Below are 20,587 nucleotides of genomic sequence, written 5' to 3'. Positions count from 1 at the left end.
AGAACTTTCAGATGGTGAGGCACTAAAAAAAAAGTTTAAAAAGTTGCTTGAGAAACTTTTGCATCAAGCACCAGAACTTGGAACAGGGTAGAGTAACGATGAGGTTCATTAAGATTGAAAAAGTGGATAATTATGTGTGCTTAAGGGCAAAATGACCACCTTTCTTGAGTATCTTGTTTCATTTAAGACTCCAAAGCAATGATGATGATCGCAAATGCCTCTTTCAGTGGGTGATTACAGATGAGCTCCTCAGCAGCAAATACTCTTATCTTGTAGTCTTACATGTACGTCAGCAAAAGAAGTCTTCCCTTCATGCTAAGACTCTGAAGTAATCATGAAGACTACAATTCCTCCTTGCGACCCTTTATAAGTAAATGTTGAGCTCCTCCTCAGGAAATACTTTCATCTTTTACATGATCATCAGTGAAAAAGCCTTCTTTTGTGAATGTCAAGACTCCAAATAACTATCATGATGATCACAATTACACCTCGAGACCCTCCTCTAGTGCTTGATGAGCTCTTCTTCAGGAAATACTTTCATCTTTTACATGATCATCAGTAAAAAGCCATCTTTTGTAAACGTAAAGACTCCAAAGTAATCATGATGACAACAATTCTACCTCGAGACCAGGCTTTATCATTAGTGGATAATGAGCAAGTATTTCATCTTATCCACTTTGTCCATGATCATCAACCAAAAGAGGACTTCTTTTGTAAATGTAAAGACTCCAAAGTTACCACAATAACCACAATTTCATCTTGCAGTAACGTGTGATGGGCTTTACAACTGCTATTACTCTCATCTTCTACAATATACATCATCTGAAGCGGCTGAGCCTTCTTTTTTGTGAATGTAATAAGCGGTTATTTTTCCAAAGAGTCCTCTCCTGCAATCACGTTCATCTCCTGCAACAATCTAGATCCTCCTTCAGCAAATCTAACCAGTTGGTTACAAGTTCGTGGTCCTAGAAAGATGTCTTCCCTGTAATTGCTATGCAGGATTTGGCAATATCTAATATAGCCCCTGCAAATGATGGTTCTTGAGATGAAAGTGCATGGGAATCTTGTTTCAAGCAGTTTGAATCATCTCTCTGCAGATTGAAGTTCAAAAATAGAGGAGTCAATCTAAAATCGATCTTCAACAGTTTCATACTTTCCTTTATTTCATCATCATTGTTCGTTTGTTCAGTCATTTGAAGTGCCTAGTTGCCCTCCAAGCAGGCTTTTAGCCAGGCATGCATCAATGCGTCATCTGGACGCACTTTTCTAAGAATAACAAGAAATTATTCCTGTTTAAATAAATAAAGTGAAAGTGACGCTCTGGACGCCCTTACACTGCGGAGAAAATCGTCTGACAAGCATGAGATTCTGATTGACCAGGGATGCTACCAGGTCATCCGTGGTCACAGTCTTCTACTGTGACCTCTGGAAAAGTATTTTTGCTCTTGGATACCTAAGAATGCACTTTTTTAAACTTAAAATCATCAAAAACTCTGCACCATGGAAGGTGGATGCCCCCAGATCCCCCTACAATAGTCACTTACCGCAACTCACCAATAAGTTTGGACTCCCTATTATAAAATCCTAGCTAAAAGCGTGCCTACAAGTGCCTGAACAATATGTTTACATGGAGGGCTTCTTTTTAATGTGCACGAGACACCTCCTTTACATTGATTTCTTCTACTACTCCGATTATCAGTCTAATCTTGGACGCTTTTTGGACTAGTGAAAGGATAGGTCTTAATAGTTAATGAGCATTGTTGTACCAGTAAGCAGAAATTAAAATGACCTTCCTTCTTACACCATAATTTTCTTCAAATTTCATTTGCCAGCAGTTAATCAAGTCCAGCTCTCTACCTATTGACATTTCGATCTGAGAAAGTGCTTGCAAATCATTTGGCAGGATGATAAAATTTTCATTTTCTGACGGTACTTCGCACAGTTTGTGCAAATTACTTTGTGCAAACTGTATTGCTGTAACACTGCCAGTTTTTACTCTTAGTCTGGAGTCAAGCCAATGCACCAAACATGTTATAGATTGTAGGGCAATGACTGTTTCATCATTTGTAGCCTATTACAGCTCACAAAGACACTAGTGTGCTGTGAATGGCCCCATATCATTGGCCACCTGGCTTCATATTCATTAGGTTTTAGTTCTTCCTGCAGTGTCCACAATCATGATGATAATACCATACAAATTTGACTTGTTATTTCTCTGATTAAAAAAAAAGAAGCTTGGAGTAACATAATTAAAACAAAGCACGAGGACTAAGCTTACGCCTAGGTGCACTCAGTTTTATGAAGTGAATAAAGTCATAATCAATTTTTCCTCCCTGCTGGTTGCTTTTATAATGTCTGATTGCTATATATATATATATATATATTTTTATAGTCAAAAATCTGAGAACCAACAAATAAAATTGGTGTGGCCTAATGTGGGATGCAAGGTACCCCAGGTGTATATAAGGTTTATTATCCATTCACGCAAGGAAGGAACCCTACTCTTTTTGGGACTTATATGTGCCCAAGGTGTGACCGTCCTTAGAACAGGACCTCTGTTTAACATCCTATCCGAGGGACCCATTTTCACCAGAGTTATAAGTGACAAAATTTGTGTAAAATGCCTTTCCTGGCTAGTGTACAATTTCTAACCTACGACCTCATGGTTCTGGGCCAACATTGTACAATACCGCCACACCATGCCACCATCTGCAGTGTAATCTTCTTACCACCGAACAAGACTTGTTTCTATACTCTGACTTCCTCCTTGTAAAACTGATAAGTCACAAACCATACATCACCCATATCAGTAGAGCCAAGATGAGAAAATTTACGAAGACACGGGGACGCCAACGCCGTTTATTAAGTGCCGGTGGCAGTCCCGATACATTCCACACAAATCCACCTTTACAATGACAAATATACGGCAATATCGCGTAGCTGTATCGCTTCATTTCCACTGGCTTTGCAAATCCTGTCATCTATCTTTGTTGGGGTCGATACCATCGGTGACTACTGGATGGGTTTCTGCTCCTATTGTGTGAACTGGCGGGACATATTCCCCTTTGCTACACAGGAAATGAGATCTGGCCGACAAGGCTCAAAATACTAGGTGCACAAGTTGTATACGAAACACCGGGGGCACAAGTTTTCAAAGCTTGAACTGTGTTGGTAGGTTTTGCTAACATTCTTTTTTCTTTATTTCATGTTGTGTACAAAGTTTTTTCTGTGCACCTAAATTTCATAGATGGTGGTCCTGTGTTCAAGATGCATGTTACACAACCTACTACACTAAAAAAAAAAGAGTAAGGGTCCATCCTGGTGTGAGTGGGTCTTATGCAACTTGTACTGTTGCCCCTATAAGGTAGTCAACCGGTTACGCAAAACAAACAAACAAACAAACACTCACCACTCCGGAGTCTCCTCCCAGACTCTGACAATACTGCTGGATCAGTGTGTGTTCGTCCTCCCTGTAAAACAATATGGGAGCTATTTTAGAGTCTACATGGCTTCTTTCAGTCAATATTGACCATGGCATAACCCGAATTAATATCAGCCCTACTGCATTGGCTATGGCTGATCAGTCCTATTGGAGAATGTCATTCTCTGCTGCAAACTTGTTTTCTTTCATTTAGACAAGGGAGGTAGAAAACCATGGTTCTGTTGATCATTAGCATTTTTGATAGCAATTTCTATATACCCCTTGAAATGACATAGCAGTGTACAATGTACATGTACATGTCATGTGGAATAGTTTGCCTGATGAGCATTCCTGCATTTAATGGTCCTCACTGCACCACAAATTTCTGGACCCTTGCCACAGTTGGATGGATGGCATTGTCTTCATTCTTGCTAGTTTGCCTGATGAGTAAAGCTCCTTGTTGATATACAGGCCTTCTTTTGTGGACTTCACTGCACCATGAAGTTCCAGCAACACTTGGACCAGTGCCACAGTTGGTTAGATGACATTGTCTTCCAAAGACAAGACTTCATTCCCCGTTCCCCCTTGCAAACTCAACATTCACGTCAGCTGTCTGTACAGGGTTAGAAGGGTTCCCCTCTCCTGTGTGCTAATCTATCGAGATAACAGATTGCCCATCTGCTCTAATCAGCTCCCGACCATTTCCTCGCCTTCCCCTCTATCATGAGGTGGAGTTCTGTCGCAGTAATGGCCTTCTCTTCTTCACCAAGGTCGTTATGTAAAGCTTTGTTCTATCTGGCTATTTCCCTTATTGCTCCTGTGGGGAAATGCTTCGTGAAGAAAGCCTTTCAGAGTGTTCAGTAGACATTTACTCTTCTTCCTCGCTCGTGATGTTAGCGTGAACTTCGGAGCACAAGCGTGCATCAGCGCAGGATATGATGGAGTATCCTTCTGTAATAGAGTTCTCGAACTTGAACTTGACAAAGTTTGGGAATGATGGAGCAAACAGAGTGGGTTGAGATGAGGACACTATTTGTCAGCAAGGATGTCAACCTTCCTGAACACTTTCATTTGAAACATTTCTTTTGGGCAAATTTCTTTTTCAAGCTCACAGTTTTTGGGTTCCAAGAGGATGTCAACCATTATAATGAAATCAACATGGTCTAGTACTGACCAGTAAAATGACATGGCAAGTCTTGTGCAAGTTCTGCATCAGTCATACTTCTGCTACATGTATAAATGAGAGTCAGTAACACTTGTATCGTGCAGGTTATGTGAGGGCTGGCAAAGACAGGAGAAAAGTACAAGTACTTTACATCCCTTTCTGTTTTTGAAGATCTCCCTTTTACCGCAGCAATGCATGAATATGATTGTCTTCGGTAGCTTCATGCTACTCCAGTGCTTGTGTTCTGCTGTATAAGTCTGTTTTGTATCAGGAAGAACTCTTAATTTGATTGTCATATCACAAAGCCAGTAACGTTACTGGTTTGTGGGCTCATGGACCATAAATAATTGAGTGGTAATTGGTCCACGAATAAAGCACAAAATTGAAGGTCAGAGTCACAATAAAAGCCTAACGGTTCCGTGATCACAACAAGACAATTACTTACTGGTGTGGAAGCTTTAGCTTAACACAGCAACCTAGCTTAAATTACAGGATGGTTTAAATACATTGTACATTTGAATATGCCAATGGCAGGCTTTAGTCAGTTAAGTGGAAAATTTTTGCATCGATTCCAGTGTTGCCTTCAGAACCCGTCCCTCCGTCCTGGGATGGGAATTAGCTTGTTGGGACTGTCAAAACTCTAATCCCTTTTGTTACAGAACTTAACTTCATGATATGAAATTGATGAAAATGTATTTTTGTGAGCTAAAAATGACAGATAAGCAACAAAAAATTATAACATGGGCTCACAAGAAATGAGTGGGACGGAAAATAAATTAAGCTGAAGACAGTTGCCCTGATCGATTCTTCAAACAGCCCAAACACCTTAGCTTCCTCCTTCCAAGTCTTTTTGAAGGCCAGTCGAATCTTTTTAGTCCTTTCATGAGAGCACGCTAAAAATACCACAGCCTGCTTTGCTCCCAAGGACATTCTCCCAACAGTCATTCCCGGAGGAGCCGTAACATAAAAACAACATCTGTTCAAGAAATCTCTGGGTTACTGGAGGGTCTACAGGATTAGGCATAATAAAAATCTATAAATTTCAGGGCTCGAAATTCATTTTGGGGGAAATATAGGTGCTAAAAATTCTGGGATGCAGAAAACAATTTGGGTACACAAAAAACCTTTGAATTAATCTGTTATTCTATTAATAGCTAGCTTTAATATTTCAGATAAGTAGTACATGCACAACGGTTGAAGTTATGTAATTTTTTCTGGCCCAAAATTCCAAGAATATGATGCAAGTGTATAACAGTACCTTATTTAATTACAAATGTATGTCACCAACACAAATATCTGAATTGCACCCACAGTAAAAAAAAATCAGGTGCACAGCTCTAATTTTGGGCGCAAAAAAAGTGCATTATTTTGAGCCGTGATTAGGTAGATAAGAAATTAATATTTTATTTAATGAAAACGATTACACAAAAATGTATAAATCTGGTATCAATACTCACATGTCTGACGAACTGCTCATACTGTTCATACTCTGCTCTACTTCTGCCAACCTGAGAAAAAACACAAAAAGGGAAGAAGAGGAAACGTCAGATTTTTTTGCTCCACCTTCCACAGCAAGCAGGGGCAATCAATAGGAGGGAATAATGCAGGGGATACGAGTCTTAAGCAATGACGTGCTTGTCTTAGGAACACTCGTGCGCACGCTGGGTTCGCGTTTCTCGGGACCACAAGACTCTCCGTTGTCATGGTAACCATGACGTACCACAGAACGTCTGTAAGATTCCTGTGGCTCTGTGTGCGGGAGCTGAGGTGAGAATGGCCTGATAGTCACATGCTCCTTGCTGATCAACACATCTATCCTGCTCCCCTGTCGTCACAGTCGCGAGTAATTGAATTTTATATGCGGCCCGGTGATGTACACCACCATATGCACTGCTCAACGGCCCGTATCAATCGCTCATGCCAACAATTTCACATTTTATGTTAATTAAGATGCCTTACAATCTACACAAACACCCAATTAACCTTTCTACAAACGAATCAGATGGCACAATTCATAGCAAGAAAGTAACCAAAAATTGGGAGCTTTAAAAAAAGGCAGTATACCACCATATGCCCGGCTTAATGGCCAAATAGCAATCACTAAAAATCGCTCATGCCAACAAATTGACAATTTTCTACCTACTGCCATTTCACATTTTATGTTGATTTAGATGCACCACAAACACCCAATGAACCGTTCTACAAACGAATCAGCTTACACAAGAAAATTAGCTGCAATTCACAGCAACGAAGTAAGGAATTATGGCAAATTTTGGGCTTTAAAAAGTAACCACCATATGCCCGGCTCAACGGCCTAATATCAATTACTACCGATCACTCATGCCAAAAATGACAATTTTCTACCTACTGCCATTGCACGTTTTATGTTAATTTTGATGGAAAATAGTTACAATGTCGATGCTCCACAAACTACAAACGCCCAATTAACCTTTCTACAAACGAATCAAATACATAACTAAATTGGCCACAATCCCTGGCAACAAAGTATGCAATTATGACAAATTTTGGGAGTAATAAAAAATTCAGTATTCATCTGATGGTTTCACAATAACCAAATTCTTCAGGTATATAGGGGGACCGTGATATGAGGAATAACACGACGTGAAGTTTCTCTTCACACGAGGGTCAACACGAAACGTGCCAATGCTCTCGTGCCGCTATCTTTGCACGCTCGTCCCAGGTAAAGGCCCATTACGTGCACTTCTTCAATTTTAGCGATGTCCGCACGGCCGGCATACACTGCTATATTTTCCCGCAGTCAGTCCGGCCCCATTACGTGCGCTTCTTCAATTTTAGCGGTGTCCGCACGTAGCCGTGGCCGGGCATTCACGGCTACATTTTCCCGTCCCGGTAGACTCGGCGCTAAATCCGGCCCCATTACGTGCGCTTCTTCAATTTTAGCGGTGTCCGCACGTAGCCGTGGCCGGACATACACTGCTGTATTTTCCCGCCCCGGTAGACTCGGCAGTCAGTTCTTCAATTTTAGAGATGTCCGCACGTAGCCGTGGCTGGACATACACTGCTATATTTTCCCGCCCCGGGTGAAGACTAGGGTCTCAATCCGGCCCCATTACGTGCGTTTCTTCAATTTCAGCGGTGTCCGCACGTAGCCGTGGCCGGGCATACATGGCTACGTATATTTTCCCGCTCCGGTAGACTCGGCAGTCAGTCCGGCCCCATTACGTGCGTTTCTTCAATTTCAGCGGTGCCCGCACGTAGCCGTGGCCGGGCATACATGGCTATATTTTCCCGCGCTGAGTGAAGACTCGGCACTCATTTCTTGCGGAGGTAAAATGGACTTGACTTGAAACTGACTCTACTCAAGCTTCTGCATACCAAGTGGCTGCAAGGCGTATTTGACCAAGTGGACAAGTATCCAAGCCATGGCGGAGAAGGCACGCCGGTAAATGTTATCATTGCGTGAAACTATAAACAAAGATCACCGCCATTTTGTTTTATGTAAAATTATCGCAGTTGTTTGCACATTTTCTTTCCGTTAATTCAAGTGCCATGGCCAGTAGTTTACCGGTACTCGATTTTAGTAGTACATTGACAGTAGTCAAAGATTTTGTAGCATGTAATCGTGTGTAAAACGTCTTATATCATTAAGGAAAATTCTACCAGACTCGTAGTGCCCAGTGTGGTTCACTTCTGTAAACAAAGGTGACGCCATGTAAATAATGAATTTTATTACAAGTGGCTTTGATATGTGCGATTGTTACAACTCCTAGGTAATTACAGCTTAGTACATGTACTGCGTATATTATGGTTCATTCAACACATTTCGATCTCAAATAAAATCTTCATTCACAGATCTTCATTCAAAAACGCCGCCATTTCTGCTGACTGCAAGTGTACTGTGCTGTCGCAGTTTTGGCCGAGTTTACCTGAATTGTTCTGCCAGACTTGTGCGTACCGTACCGTATACTACAGTACTAGCATTTACTATACAGTGTTTTCGATATCAAAAACCTTTTTATTGAGGCGCACATGTGTTTTAAAATGTAGACCCTAAGTATGAAATTGTAAACATGATTCCGATCGTAAAGCTGTTATTTAAGTCCAAGAATAAAAATGAAGTACATGTTTGTATCATTGGGCAAGCGACATTTATCGTGTAGTACGGAGATGTCTTGTTTACAATCGGTAATCCTGGAGTATTTTGTGACGGTTCTTCTCGGTGTACGTCGCCGGAAAATGGCGTGCTTTGGTGTGCTCACGAGATATCATGATTTTCTTCGTCAATGTTCAGTGACCAGCTTCGTTTTTGCTTACAAGGAGGAAAGACGACTCAAAGTCGGAAAGAGTAATGAAACACAATTTCTGATAAAGCATCTCTTTATTGACTTTATCCCGTTAAACTCAGTAGATAAACTGTTGTTTGCGAAACTTGACACGGAAAGTCACGTTTTGTGGCTATATATGTCAGTGTTAGTTTATCCAGATATTTTCAAACTACAGTGTACAAATAATGAATGAAGACCTTTATTGTACATTCATACCCACTGGGTTCAGTACAGGTCGCAATAAATGATACAACATGATATAATGATACAATGAGTCTACACTACTCAAGAATCGTATTCTACTGCGTACATTCGGCTTCTTCTCGTTTCTTTGTGATATTGAAAATGTAAGAACAGATATGCTTTATAAGTAAAGGTTTGTCTAGATTCATAAGGAATATAAATTTGTCTATATTACTTAGTTGTATGAAGTGGGGGAACATGGATTCTATTAGTCTGTAGAGTTCAGCTGTCTCTTTCTTGTACAAACTACATTCTACTACAAAATGATGTTCATCTTCTATCTTATCTAGATTGCAGTATCTACATATTCGTTGTTCTAGAAAGGTGCGATTATGTCTTCCGATTTCGATGTGTAATTTGTGGCAACTGACTCGTAGTTTTGTGACAGCCGTCCTGTGCCGAATATTGTCAATATCCAGGTATTGTTCCACATTATAGGTTGACTTGAACAGTCTGTAAGACCTCAATTTGTTTTTAGCGGATCCACCTTTGTTATCATTATGTATCTCTCTTAGAAAAGTTTGAAAATAAATGTCTTTCAGACGCTGATTGATAGAATTGATAATTTGAGACGAATTTGTATTATGCTGTAGAGGACAATGCCATATGTATGTTTCCACAACATGCGAGAATGGTCCTTCCCAGACACCATGGCGCCACCGCTTTGTCATGAGCCCGAGGCGGCATGACCAAAGGCGGCCGCGGGCTGTGCGGGAAAACTTGAATGTAGCAGACTTGTTAAACTAGGAATTCTCACGGTTACGGTGCACGAAATAACACTAACAAAATATGTGGAGCTTGTATCTAATCTCATTCAGCAATCGCAGACAATTTCAGCGATAAACACATGTTACAAGGTAATTCTTACTGGATATAACATTTTGGTCCGGCTATGGAAATGGGCTACGAAGTTTTATCAAAACAATGGAGGTTAAATTCTAACCTCCTTGGTTAAAAGAAGGAAAACACTGGGAAGTGTGGTTTGATCAGACGGCTAGATTCCTCTGACAAATTAAATCTACGCTCAGCTATATATAGTGTTATTTCATTTCATTTTATTTCAACCTACATGTAAAACCCTACCGTTTTTTAAGATGTTGGCAAATCCCTTGGAATGGATAATGAGTTTCTGTTTGTTTTCTCTCCAATACGCAGGTACAGTATATCGAAGCTTCATCGATATCAGTGGTTTGAAGTGTCGGAGCAGGAGGTTAATTACAAGTATAGCCTCCTTGGTCGAAGGACAGGAAGAACAGTCTGCCAGCAGTTGTGTTGTTCTGAACTGTGTGTATGTGTCTGTGTGTGTCGTTCAGTTCTACATGTGTGCGTGTGTGTGTGTCGTTCAGTTCTGTTGACGATATTTTGTTAATCCTAACACTACGTTCGTTTATCCTAACCTTCCGGTTTCAACTAAGTATATAGAGTAGTTTATACAATACATTTTCTTAAGTAACAATATTGAATTATATAGTACTTTTATAGTATATAGATTGTAATTTCGCTCCTTCACAAGAACAAGAACACCAATCCCTGAAGCTTGTGTATAATAATATTGCCAAATATTTTTTACGGCAAACGCGGAGGGGGGGGGGGGGGTAAATGTTGGTTTCTTTTATTTTGTCACGAAACAGACAAAAGCCAAAGATTGTAATACACATCTGTGTCTAGAACGTCACGTCCCGGACTCTGGTGCACACTCTATTGTTCAAAATGTCCTGCAACACATCAGCGCTAACGTTTGTTAAAGCCGACAGTACAGTCTGACCGTCGAGTCGTGAAATACACTACACTATAGACGTCTTCATTCATTCATCATTATCACCTATCAACTTACCTTTTGTTATATGTAAGTAGGTCGGTGTGAACTGTCGGAACAAGTCGGAGCAAGGAGGTTAAAAAAACAACCTCCTTGGTTAGAGGAAGAGTTTCTCACGCCGTTTTACTTGTATGTTGATCTCTTTCAACTTCTTGTTATGATGAAAAATTTCTGTTCTGGTTTGCATGAATATTGAAACTTACCTTCTATTAACTGTGTTCAGAACAACGGTTTTACCAAGGAGCTTGGTTTTACTAACACAAGTTGCGTCTTGACTTACCCTTCAATAAATGACATTTGAGCAAGGAGGAACAAGAAGAAAAACCAAACGTCTTTTCTTGCAAATAAATGGTTGCTTCTTTCCGTTTTTCACCTTCGCATAAGGAGATTCAAACTGTTTTTCTTTAAAATTGGGACTTTTTTACCTCTTCATTTAAATTGGTGGTAGGAACCTTATCATAATTCCTTTCACATTGTTTCCTTTCTAACGATAACATTGGATCCATTCCAAATTACATTTACTAGTATATACGAAGTACGGAATTAACAAGATACATAACGGTAAAATATAAAGGATCATAAAGATAAGCGCCCAAAGAAAAAAAAAACACCCACCCATGAAAGCTGCGTGTCAGTATAACAATAGAACACCTTTACTTGGAAACAACAGCTTGAAACTAAACCAATGGGAAAATTGCCTTGGGTAGATTTGTGTTGAGTTTGTGTTCAAGAAAAGCTCCTTGGTTCAAAATCACATATTTTAAAATTTTTAAAAGAATTTGTTTTCATTTCTTGCTGGCTCTTTGCGTAAATTAACATTACTTAGTACGTATCACATGTATTTTTTGACACGTCTAAAAACTATTCTAGGCGTTTTTTTAAATCAATAACACATGTACATATACTAGTACATGTACAGTACGTCACGACATACTAGTATCGTTACTTTTGAAGCATCAAAGGTAAGTGTATACCATGGTCATAATTCGTCAGCAACTACTTCCAGCCGGGCCGCTATTTCAAACGTCGGAAATACGGTACGTTGATAATTTAATATATAGAGGTAAACTGATACATTTGAAATGAGACATATTTGAAAGCAAATGGATCATGAATGTAAAGTCCTTTACAAATTCTCTGATCGTGTCTCCACTGACAGGAACAAGTTGGAAATAGAACACATCGTGCTTCATTAGAATCAGCCAGATAGACATTGATTTGCATGCCATGGAGAACGTTGCCGATGCAAATACTCGATACATTATACAATGGTGTTCATCACTCGTCGGCAACACGGTACGTTGATGATTTAATAGAAATTCATAAGTAAATTGACACAAATCTGAAAATTGAGACATGTTTGAAAACAAATGGATCATGAATGTTAAGTCCTTTCCGAATTCTCCGATCGTGTCTCCCCCGACATGAACATGTTGGAGATAGAACGCATCGTTCGGAGTTCATTCAAAATGAGATGTGTATATTCAAGACATTATACATAATGTAGAATGATTTCCATCACTCTGTAATATAAGCTGCTAACAACACCAATAATAAACCAATGATAAAGAAAATGTTTCGTGCAGGATATGTCACTCAAATTGATCGACGCGGTGAAATTGTCTCCACCCATCCAAACTACACATTCGGTAGGTTCTCTTTTTGCCATAACACGACCGACATCTTAACAATTAAGTCCAGTATTCGTATATAAGCTGTATATAAAATTATAGATAGATATGAAATGAAACATCTTTACCAAACAGACGGGGAGGTAATAATTGTATCAAACCAACCGTAAATAAATTCTGAAATGGAGTATTTTACAATGTTTAAAAAAATGTTACTCGTCCAAGGGAGTCTCGCGGATTGAAGTGGTAGTTCGGAAAAATCCCCAAAGAATTCGCCAAGGCTCTTATGTGAAGTGACACAACGGCCAGATGGAGAGAACTACATAATACGTATCTTTTTGTTACGATCGCTTGGCCAGAGCCTATGTTAAGAAACTATTAAAATTTCATCTGAATTTCCCGACACCTTCCGCTAAGATTTTGTATCTATCATGCTTGTTCCTATATTCGGGAGTTTTCTTGGTTGGGTGTGAAATGAAAACGGTAGTTATCGTTGTATTTTACTTGCCAACATTTACCCCCGACGTTGCAGCCAACAGAAGGTTATAATCTGTCGTTTCTCCCAAGACATGTAACCCAATAGTGTTATCGACATAAGTTACAACTTACCACATTACACTGTATCTATTGACTTGGTTCGTCAGATTATTTACAGAAAATGTAACAAGATCTTAACATTTTATGTCTCCATTTAGTCAATTCTGTATTTTGGAAATAACCTCCAAGCAGGTCGCATAAACACTCCTGAGTCCTAGGCCGACTTCACTCCTCTGCTAGCTTTTGATACTATCTTATGCTACCGTAGTATCTCCTTGGAGATTATCTTGTAAAATCGAACTACCGAAATGCTGCGTACGCTCGATCAATAAGTCAACAATCTAATGAACTGCAAGTTGCTCATCGAAGTTTCCACCTTAGAAATGAAGTAAACACAAAGTGGCATGGTGAAGTTACGGTACAGTGGCGAACTTGGGATCATCCATTGTTTATTTCAATCATAGTTTTTTTTTATTTGCAAAATATAAACATCACACTAACTTTTGTGTGGAATGACAGCAATGACATATTTTCTTTTATCAGGGATTATGATGAAATCTGTCCATCAATCTTGCCACAATGCGATACCAAAGTGGTTAAAAAAAAACCTTGGCGATACTAATAAAATTCATTATTACATATATTATAGTATACCTGACACCCCTCAAAATAGATAGTATCGCCCAGACCGAAATGCTTTGCGCTTGTTGGTTGCCTAGGTAACACGTGGGTAAGCAGCGCGCATGCGTGCATATTTTGTTTAGCCGCATCATTCAAACAACAACCGTGTTTACAGTCGGGTCGTTTATTTACATCCCGCGTCACTACTTGTTTCGAGTCAGCCTTTGGGAAGCTGTGGTTTAGTTACACATAGTACAAGGTATGAATTCTGTTTTGTAATGTTTGTCATTTATTTTCAGCTACGTACGCCGTAAATAGATTGTTTAGATCAAGGAGGTTAAAACCTCCTTTGTTAGATATAGTAGAAAATGTTACGGTGTCGGTGGAGCATTTTCTCGTATCGTTTGTAAGTTTACTACACGCTCCTCCAAAGTACCAAACTAGATCATCAGTTTTCGTTGCAAGTTCTTTGTAAACAAGTAATCATATACTACTAGCTTGGTATCGCTGCGTCAAAAATGTTTGTTTACACGAAATGTGTTGTTTACGCTGTGCAAAATCCTGGGCTCTGTAATGAGGAAACGTACGTCGTGCGACTTTCGGTTATAGTGAGGGATTGCACGCCCGACCTCGCAAAGCATTGTGCGTTGCAAAATAGCGGCAGATGTTCCAAAATCTACCGATGTAAACTCCTGTTTTTTAAAGGAAATTTACGCATTTCAAGTCCGACGTTTGCGCCACGTCACTTATCGTATCAAGCGGTCCGTTTTACGCCACCGCTTTCCGCTTCTTGTGTACATGGATTACGTGCCAATTCGGGTTGCTTTGAGGTCATGCACGTGTCTGTTGACTACTTTAACCGCGAGGTACCTCGGTCGCGCAATGTTTTTGCGCCCACGAAAATGCGTGTCCGTTCTGTGCACAAGCGTGCGAAGTCAGCACGGAGCGAGGTAATGCACACGTTCGGAGTTTGCGTGAAGTTGCTCAAAACTCGTCAATCGGCACGAAACGTGCTATTCTTCAAGCTCCGCTATCTTTACACGCGTGTGGTTACTCATGCCGCACTAAGTCCGTACGCGTGCAAAGATAGCGGCGTCTGAGAATTGGCACGTTTCGTGTGGATTGTCGTGTTTTGAGGAACTTCACGTCGTGTTATTCCTCATTCCGGGTACCCCAAACATAGCTCAATTCTTGAGGGATTTAACATACAATTCCAAACAATCATATGTAGGGGTATATAGACAAAGCTGACAAGTATTGCAGGATACACCAATACCTAAAGAATAAAATATTGGTATACCTGTTGTTATATGACTTGTACTTATTACGTTTATTATGGTAACAGTGGGGTTCAAGCACCGCCTACCATCCTCTGACTGTTTCACTATAAATGTATCACAGAGGGTCCTATTGTGAGCCTTAAGTTTGTTAAGTCCCTGTCTTCTGTACATATATAGCTGACTAAGATGAGTAATCCTAACACAGAGTTCGTACACTCGAAGTTTCCTTGCAAGTTATTTCTTAGCAGATTGCTCTTTTGAGTGGAATGCTTCGGTTGACACGGTGTGCGTCAATGTTCCAGTAGAGGGCATAGAGGGAATTATGGAACACCCGGGGGAAATACATATGGAGAGCAAATACAGGCATCAGCATTACTGAGATTACTGTCGGTCAACTTGCGAGGGAGAATAATTTTATTGTGCAGGCTTCTATTCCCGGTAAATGTGTTATCAGTTTTAACTGGATTTGCACTATTTTGCTAACACAGGGGCAGTCGATTGTCAAATGGTTTTCAAGAGGAATGGATTTTAGAAGGATAAAGTTAACGGAAATATTAATTGTATTGCGCAGGCATTTATTCTCAGTAAACCATTTTTAATGTGATTTGCACCATTTTGCTAACACAATGGCAGTCGATTAAATGTCCAAACGGTTTTCGAGAGGGATGGATTCTAGGAAAATGAAGAGAGTTGTGAAAGATTAATTGTACTCCATTTTGTCGCAACGTTTTTGGAAAGGGATGGATTCTGGTAAATAAAGAAGAATGAAAGATTAATTGTATTGCACAGGCTTTTATTCTCTATTAATGTGTTATTTTGCCAACACAAGGGCAGTAAATTGTCCAACATTTTTCAAGACGGATGAATTTTTGTCAGATGAAGAGTAGGTGATTAATTACATGTTTGCCTGCCGGTTGATGGCCAATTCATTACGGTTAATCCGGTGATGGATTATACGGAGTTACGTTGTTACTGCGCGGCGTACGGATAGCATGCAGTTAGCATGCACGGCGTAACGTACGACCTCTGGCGTGTGACCTCTAGCATTACCTCATCAGCATTCGAGAGGGACGACGCGTTCGCCGGCCGCAAAATCCACGCCAAATGTCAGACGGTGGCGCATTTGCAAAAACGAAATAGCTTTTCCGAAGCCGACGGAATACATCCCAGAAACTGACACCCCGTGGCTGAATATTATAGAGCTAGGATCGGGAATGCGGGAGATTCCCTAGCCTCCGCCAGGCCTTCCTACAGGGGAGTGGGGATCGTAAAAAATGGGGGGAAAAAGGAAATTGGCCAGGGGAATCAGTCCACGCTTAGGTTCATGTTTCCCCTCCAGAGAGGCCGACCAACTCCTCTGGTAGCAAAACTCCCCTGGCAAATTTTTCTACCTATAATAGCCAGCACAGTCAGTCAGTCTGGTAGAGACTACAGATTCCCTGACCTGGACACTGCCTGATCTCCATGACACACATCTTGTTCCTGCTACAAATCAATCGATCACCCTTCCCCTGGACGGCAGCCGTGATTACTAATTGACGTGTGGGGGACGTAGGGGGTAATAAAATCCGAGAAACTGCGGCCCAATCTTGTAGGAAGGGGGTGTTTGTGTTTAACACAACTCTGGGTATCCCTAGCCTTGTAATACATATTATGTACACATCCTGGCTTCGTGATACATACATGTATTCTGTGCACGTTGACCTAGATATTTTATAAGCCCTTGCGGGGTAATAAAATGTGGGAATTTGTGGCTGAACCTTGCAGATTGGGGGAGGGCATGACAAACATAAAACTGGGCGATTCTTAGCTTGGCGATGCATATCCTGTGCATACGGACCCACATATTTACTAGTCATCAATATTACCATCACAATTCTAACTGTAGACAATATTCTACTAATCATAGGCAGTGATAACTTGAGAAATATTCAGTACATACATGTGTAGGTGGTTGTAATTGATTCCATGTATTGTAATCAATTTGTCTGTCACCAGTGCAACGTAATCTATGTAATAGACTCCACGGTAGTTACCCACATATGTTGTTTTCCAAACTACAGCCAATCATGAATATGAAGTTAAGGTAGGAAGAATGAGTAAGGTTGTCGTTTGCACACAGGCATTAGTTCTATTTTCCTTTATTTCCCTTTGTTTATTTAAACTAGCACCTATGACAACAGCAGCAGAAGAAAGATAGGCATAACAATTGCCTTGTCACTGGTGCAATTAATCTCTTAGTGATAGTCTCTAGGGTTGTCAGTTAACAGATGTATTACAAACTACATGTAGATTCAAACATGGAGATGAAGCAAAGGTAAGAAGAAGAAAGGTTTCCCTTTGTTTAATTCTACCAATCACTAGTTATTACTACCATATGCACTGCAAATAATCCCTGTAATAGGGGCTAAGCAGAAGAAGAAATATTGGCAATCCCTTAGGCCTTAGTGATACATTTGTCTCTAGGGTTGTCAGTTAACATGATGTATCATAAACTACATGTAGATTCAAACATGAAAATGAAGGTAAGGTAAGAAGAAGAGTGCATATGTTAACCCTCAAATATCAGCAGTGCTGCCACAGAGTAAGGGCAATGTCATGTTCCAAATTGGAATAAATAAATGAATAAGAAGAAAGGTTTTCGTACAGCTAACAGATGTATTATAAACTACATGTACATCAAACAAGAAAATGAAGTAAGAAAGGTTTTCGTACCTGCTGGCATACAGCTCCAGCCTGCTATGCATGTCCTGAGAAACGGCCTGCTGCGGCGAAGACGACGGCCTGAAACAACCGGGAAAGAAACGACGTCTTAGCTTCTCCAGCACCATTTCTAACGGATTGCCTCGCCCGACACGATCTGTCAAACCCCTCGCTTAAATCCCTCGCTCAACCCGTGCCACGAATTCCCAACACTGCCGTAAACACCACCTCGGTTTAGAGGGGGCGTAAGCGCAGCCTAGATTTCCCTGTGGTCACCGAGCTAGTACAGCAGGAGAACTGATTGCAGGCGATTTCTTGCATACAAGCATTTACTGTACATACGGCAGTAAATTATCTTTATGCTCAGAGAAACGTGAATCACTGTAAAAAGGCACATGATTAGATTACATGGGGACGCGTGCTGGGAATTCGATCCGTTTTTCTGATAACACAAAAGAGCAAGAGGAGAGGAGGCATGCATGCAAGGAGTTGGCAAACTCCACCGTGACTCAACCACATGTCACATTTCTCCTTTTGTGACAGACTCAAGAAGATGCCAGAGAGAAATTAAAAAAAACCCAAAGCAGGTGAATATTTTTTTAGGAATAGTCAATCAAGACAGCAAGAAAGAAGGAAGGTCAAGAATGATAAGAAAGAAGACGATCCCTTACACAAGGCATGTGCAACCCCATGCTAGTCTGAGTGTCCACGAGGGCTGACGGTACGAGGGATAAGATTTCAAGAGTTATATACCCTCCGCAGTGTTCCCCATTGGTCGCGGGGCATTGATTTTAATCACATGCCCACCCACCCGCGCGCTGGAAACGTGAGCCGCCTGCACGGAATGGTTTAACGGCAACGACAACTGGGCTGATTGATCTCACAGATGCCTCTTTCCCGCCGGCGGACTCTGATTAGAGGAGCCAGCAACGCTCCAGTGCCTTACCATTAACCAATGACAGGGCTTGAAATTTTTTCTCTCCTAACATTAACCAATGACAGGGCTCGAAATCTTTTCTCTCCTACCATTAACCAATGACAGGGCTCAAAAGTTTTTCTCTCCTACCATTAACCAATGACGGCTCGAAATCTTTTCTCTCCTCTACCATTAACCAATGACAGGGCTCGAAATTTTTTCTCTCCTCTACCATTAACCAATGACAGGGCCGAAAATTATTTCTCTCCTACCATTAACCAATGACAGGGCTAGAAATTTTTTTTCTCTCCTCTACCATTAACCAATGACAGGGCTAGAAATTTTTTCCCCTCCTCTATCATTAACCAATGACAGGGCTAGAAATTTGTTTTCTCTCCTTAAATCAACCAATAACAGGGCTCAAAATTTTCTAAAAATAGGTACATTGGTATAGAAATTTTGTGCATAGAAAGAAATTCGGGTGAACAACATTAAGCAGAGTAGGACGTCAGGAAAACGTTGTTATGCATGTAAAAACCCTTCTGCCTTTCTTCGAACTTAAATCTGTAAGTATTCTACAGCAAACTTCAAAATTTTTCAATGTAATACATCAAAGTACATCTACGCCAAAGGTTTTTTTGCTTTTTCTGATACAGTCAAACCTGTATTAGGGGCCACCTCTACAGAGGGGCCACCTGTCCATAGTGGCCACTTTTTGTCGGTCCCTTGGGTATTTTATCTACAAGTTACCACCTCTATACAGAGGCTACCTGTCTATAGTGGCCAAATTTGTCCGGTCCCTTGAGTGGCCGCTATAGACAGGTTTGACTGTACTTATCTCAAGAATATTCTGAAAACTTGTGTATAATTTAAATGCAAGTACCATTAGACTATAGCTGGCTATCAAAAATTAGGTGCACAGCTCCAATTTTGGGTACACAAAAAATGCACAAGTCATGCACCCTGTATTTCGAGCCCTGAATAGGATATTTTGAATAATTCATGAGAAAGATTGGCGTCTCCTTTATTGCGGGTGAGACAGCGTGTCTGCTACAGACTCTCCTTCCCTCTGCAGTTTTAATGAGGTAATGTTGGTGAGAAGTCTCCAGGGGAGGGGGGCAATAAAATATTCAGTCATCGAGCCAAAATGGCAGCCACCATCCGTCTGTCACGGCTTTGGCATCATTGATATATGACATAATGATTTAATGTAGTACTGTTGCATCGTAGCAATATGTGAAGACCTACATATTACCTCTACTTTGTATGCATGACAAGTAAGTGCTTCCTTGCAGGCAATTCAGCTTACAGAAAGGTTTTTCTTTCTGCTCTATTAACAATGCACAAACACGAAATAGATCAAGGGAATGAATCAATTCTCCTTAGAGTCAGATATTTCAGAATCTGATAGCATTCACTCTTACTTTGTACTCCTACTTCCTGCACATTACAACTACTAGCAGGTGCTTTTCTGTAAATTTTCTTTCCTACTTTCAAGAATGAAGTATACAAAATACCGGTTGAGTAACTTGATCAATTCTCTAAAAAGTCAGAACTTTCTTAGTCGTGACTGACTGAAGGGGGCATATAAATATAGTATCATACATCTGACATGTTAGAAGTGACCCTTGTCCCCTCCGAGCCCAGGATCCATCCGAACGGCACACTTTACGTAATTGCTCCAGTAGACGGGTTCAGGGGAGTCATCTCCGACTGTGGAGGGGAAAATTGCCAATCCAGGGCCGGGGGAAATGTCCCGTAACTTTCACAACATCTATATAGCAAGAAAATAACCCGTGGAAAGGAACTGAGGGCGGTTATGTCTCAAAATGTCACTATAAATGTTACGATGCAAAGTGTGTTCCCGCCACAGTTACAGAGATTGCTTGAATGTGAAGTTTAATTCTTTTTATCTAAAATATCCGACTTTTAGAACATCTATTCCAA

The 20,587-nt window shown here is 40.6% G+C and overlaps 1 protein-coding gene across 21 annotated transcripts in view; it reads right to left on the bottom strand.

The window, feature by feature from the left end:
- Nucleotides 1-20,587, bottom strand: part of LOC118422915 (dystrophin-like) — a 232,797-nt gene that overhangs the window by 18,726 nt on the left and 193,484 nt on the right. For all 21 annotated transcript variants that reach the window (XM_035830778.1, XM_035830765.1, XM_035830766.1 and 18 more), the window contains 3 exons: nt 17,737-17,805; nt 6,044-6,094; nt 3,410-3,470 (listed from right to left, as the gene is read on the bottom strand). In XM_035830778.1, the coding sequence (XP_035686671.1) occupies nt 3,410-3,470; nt 6,044-6,094; nt 17,737-17,805 (181 nt within the window). The remainder of the gene's footprint in view (nt 1-3,409; nt 3,471-6,043; nt 6,095-17,736; nt 17,806-20,587) is intronic.

This window comes from Branchiostoma floridae, chromosome 9 (assembly GCF_000003815.2).
Source record: "Branchiostoma floridae strain S238N-H82 chromosome 9, Bfl_VNyyK, whole genome shotgun sequence".
Lineage (NCBI taxonomy): Eukaryota > Metazoa > Chordata > Leptocardii > Amphioxiformes > Branchiostomatidae > Branchiostoma > Branchiostoma floridae.
This window is presented reverse-complemented; position numbering and strand designations above follow the sequence as displayed.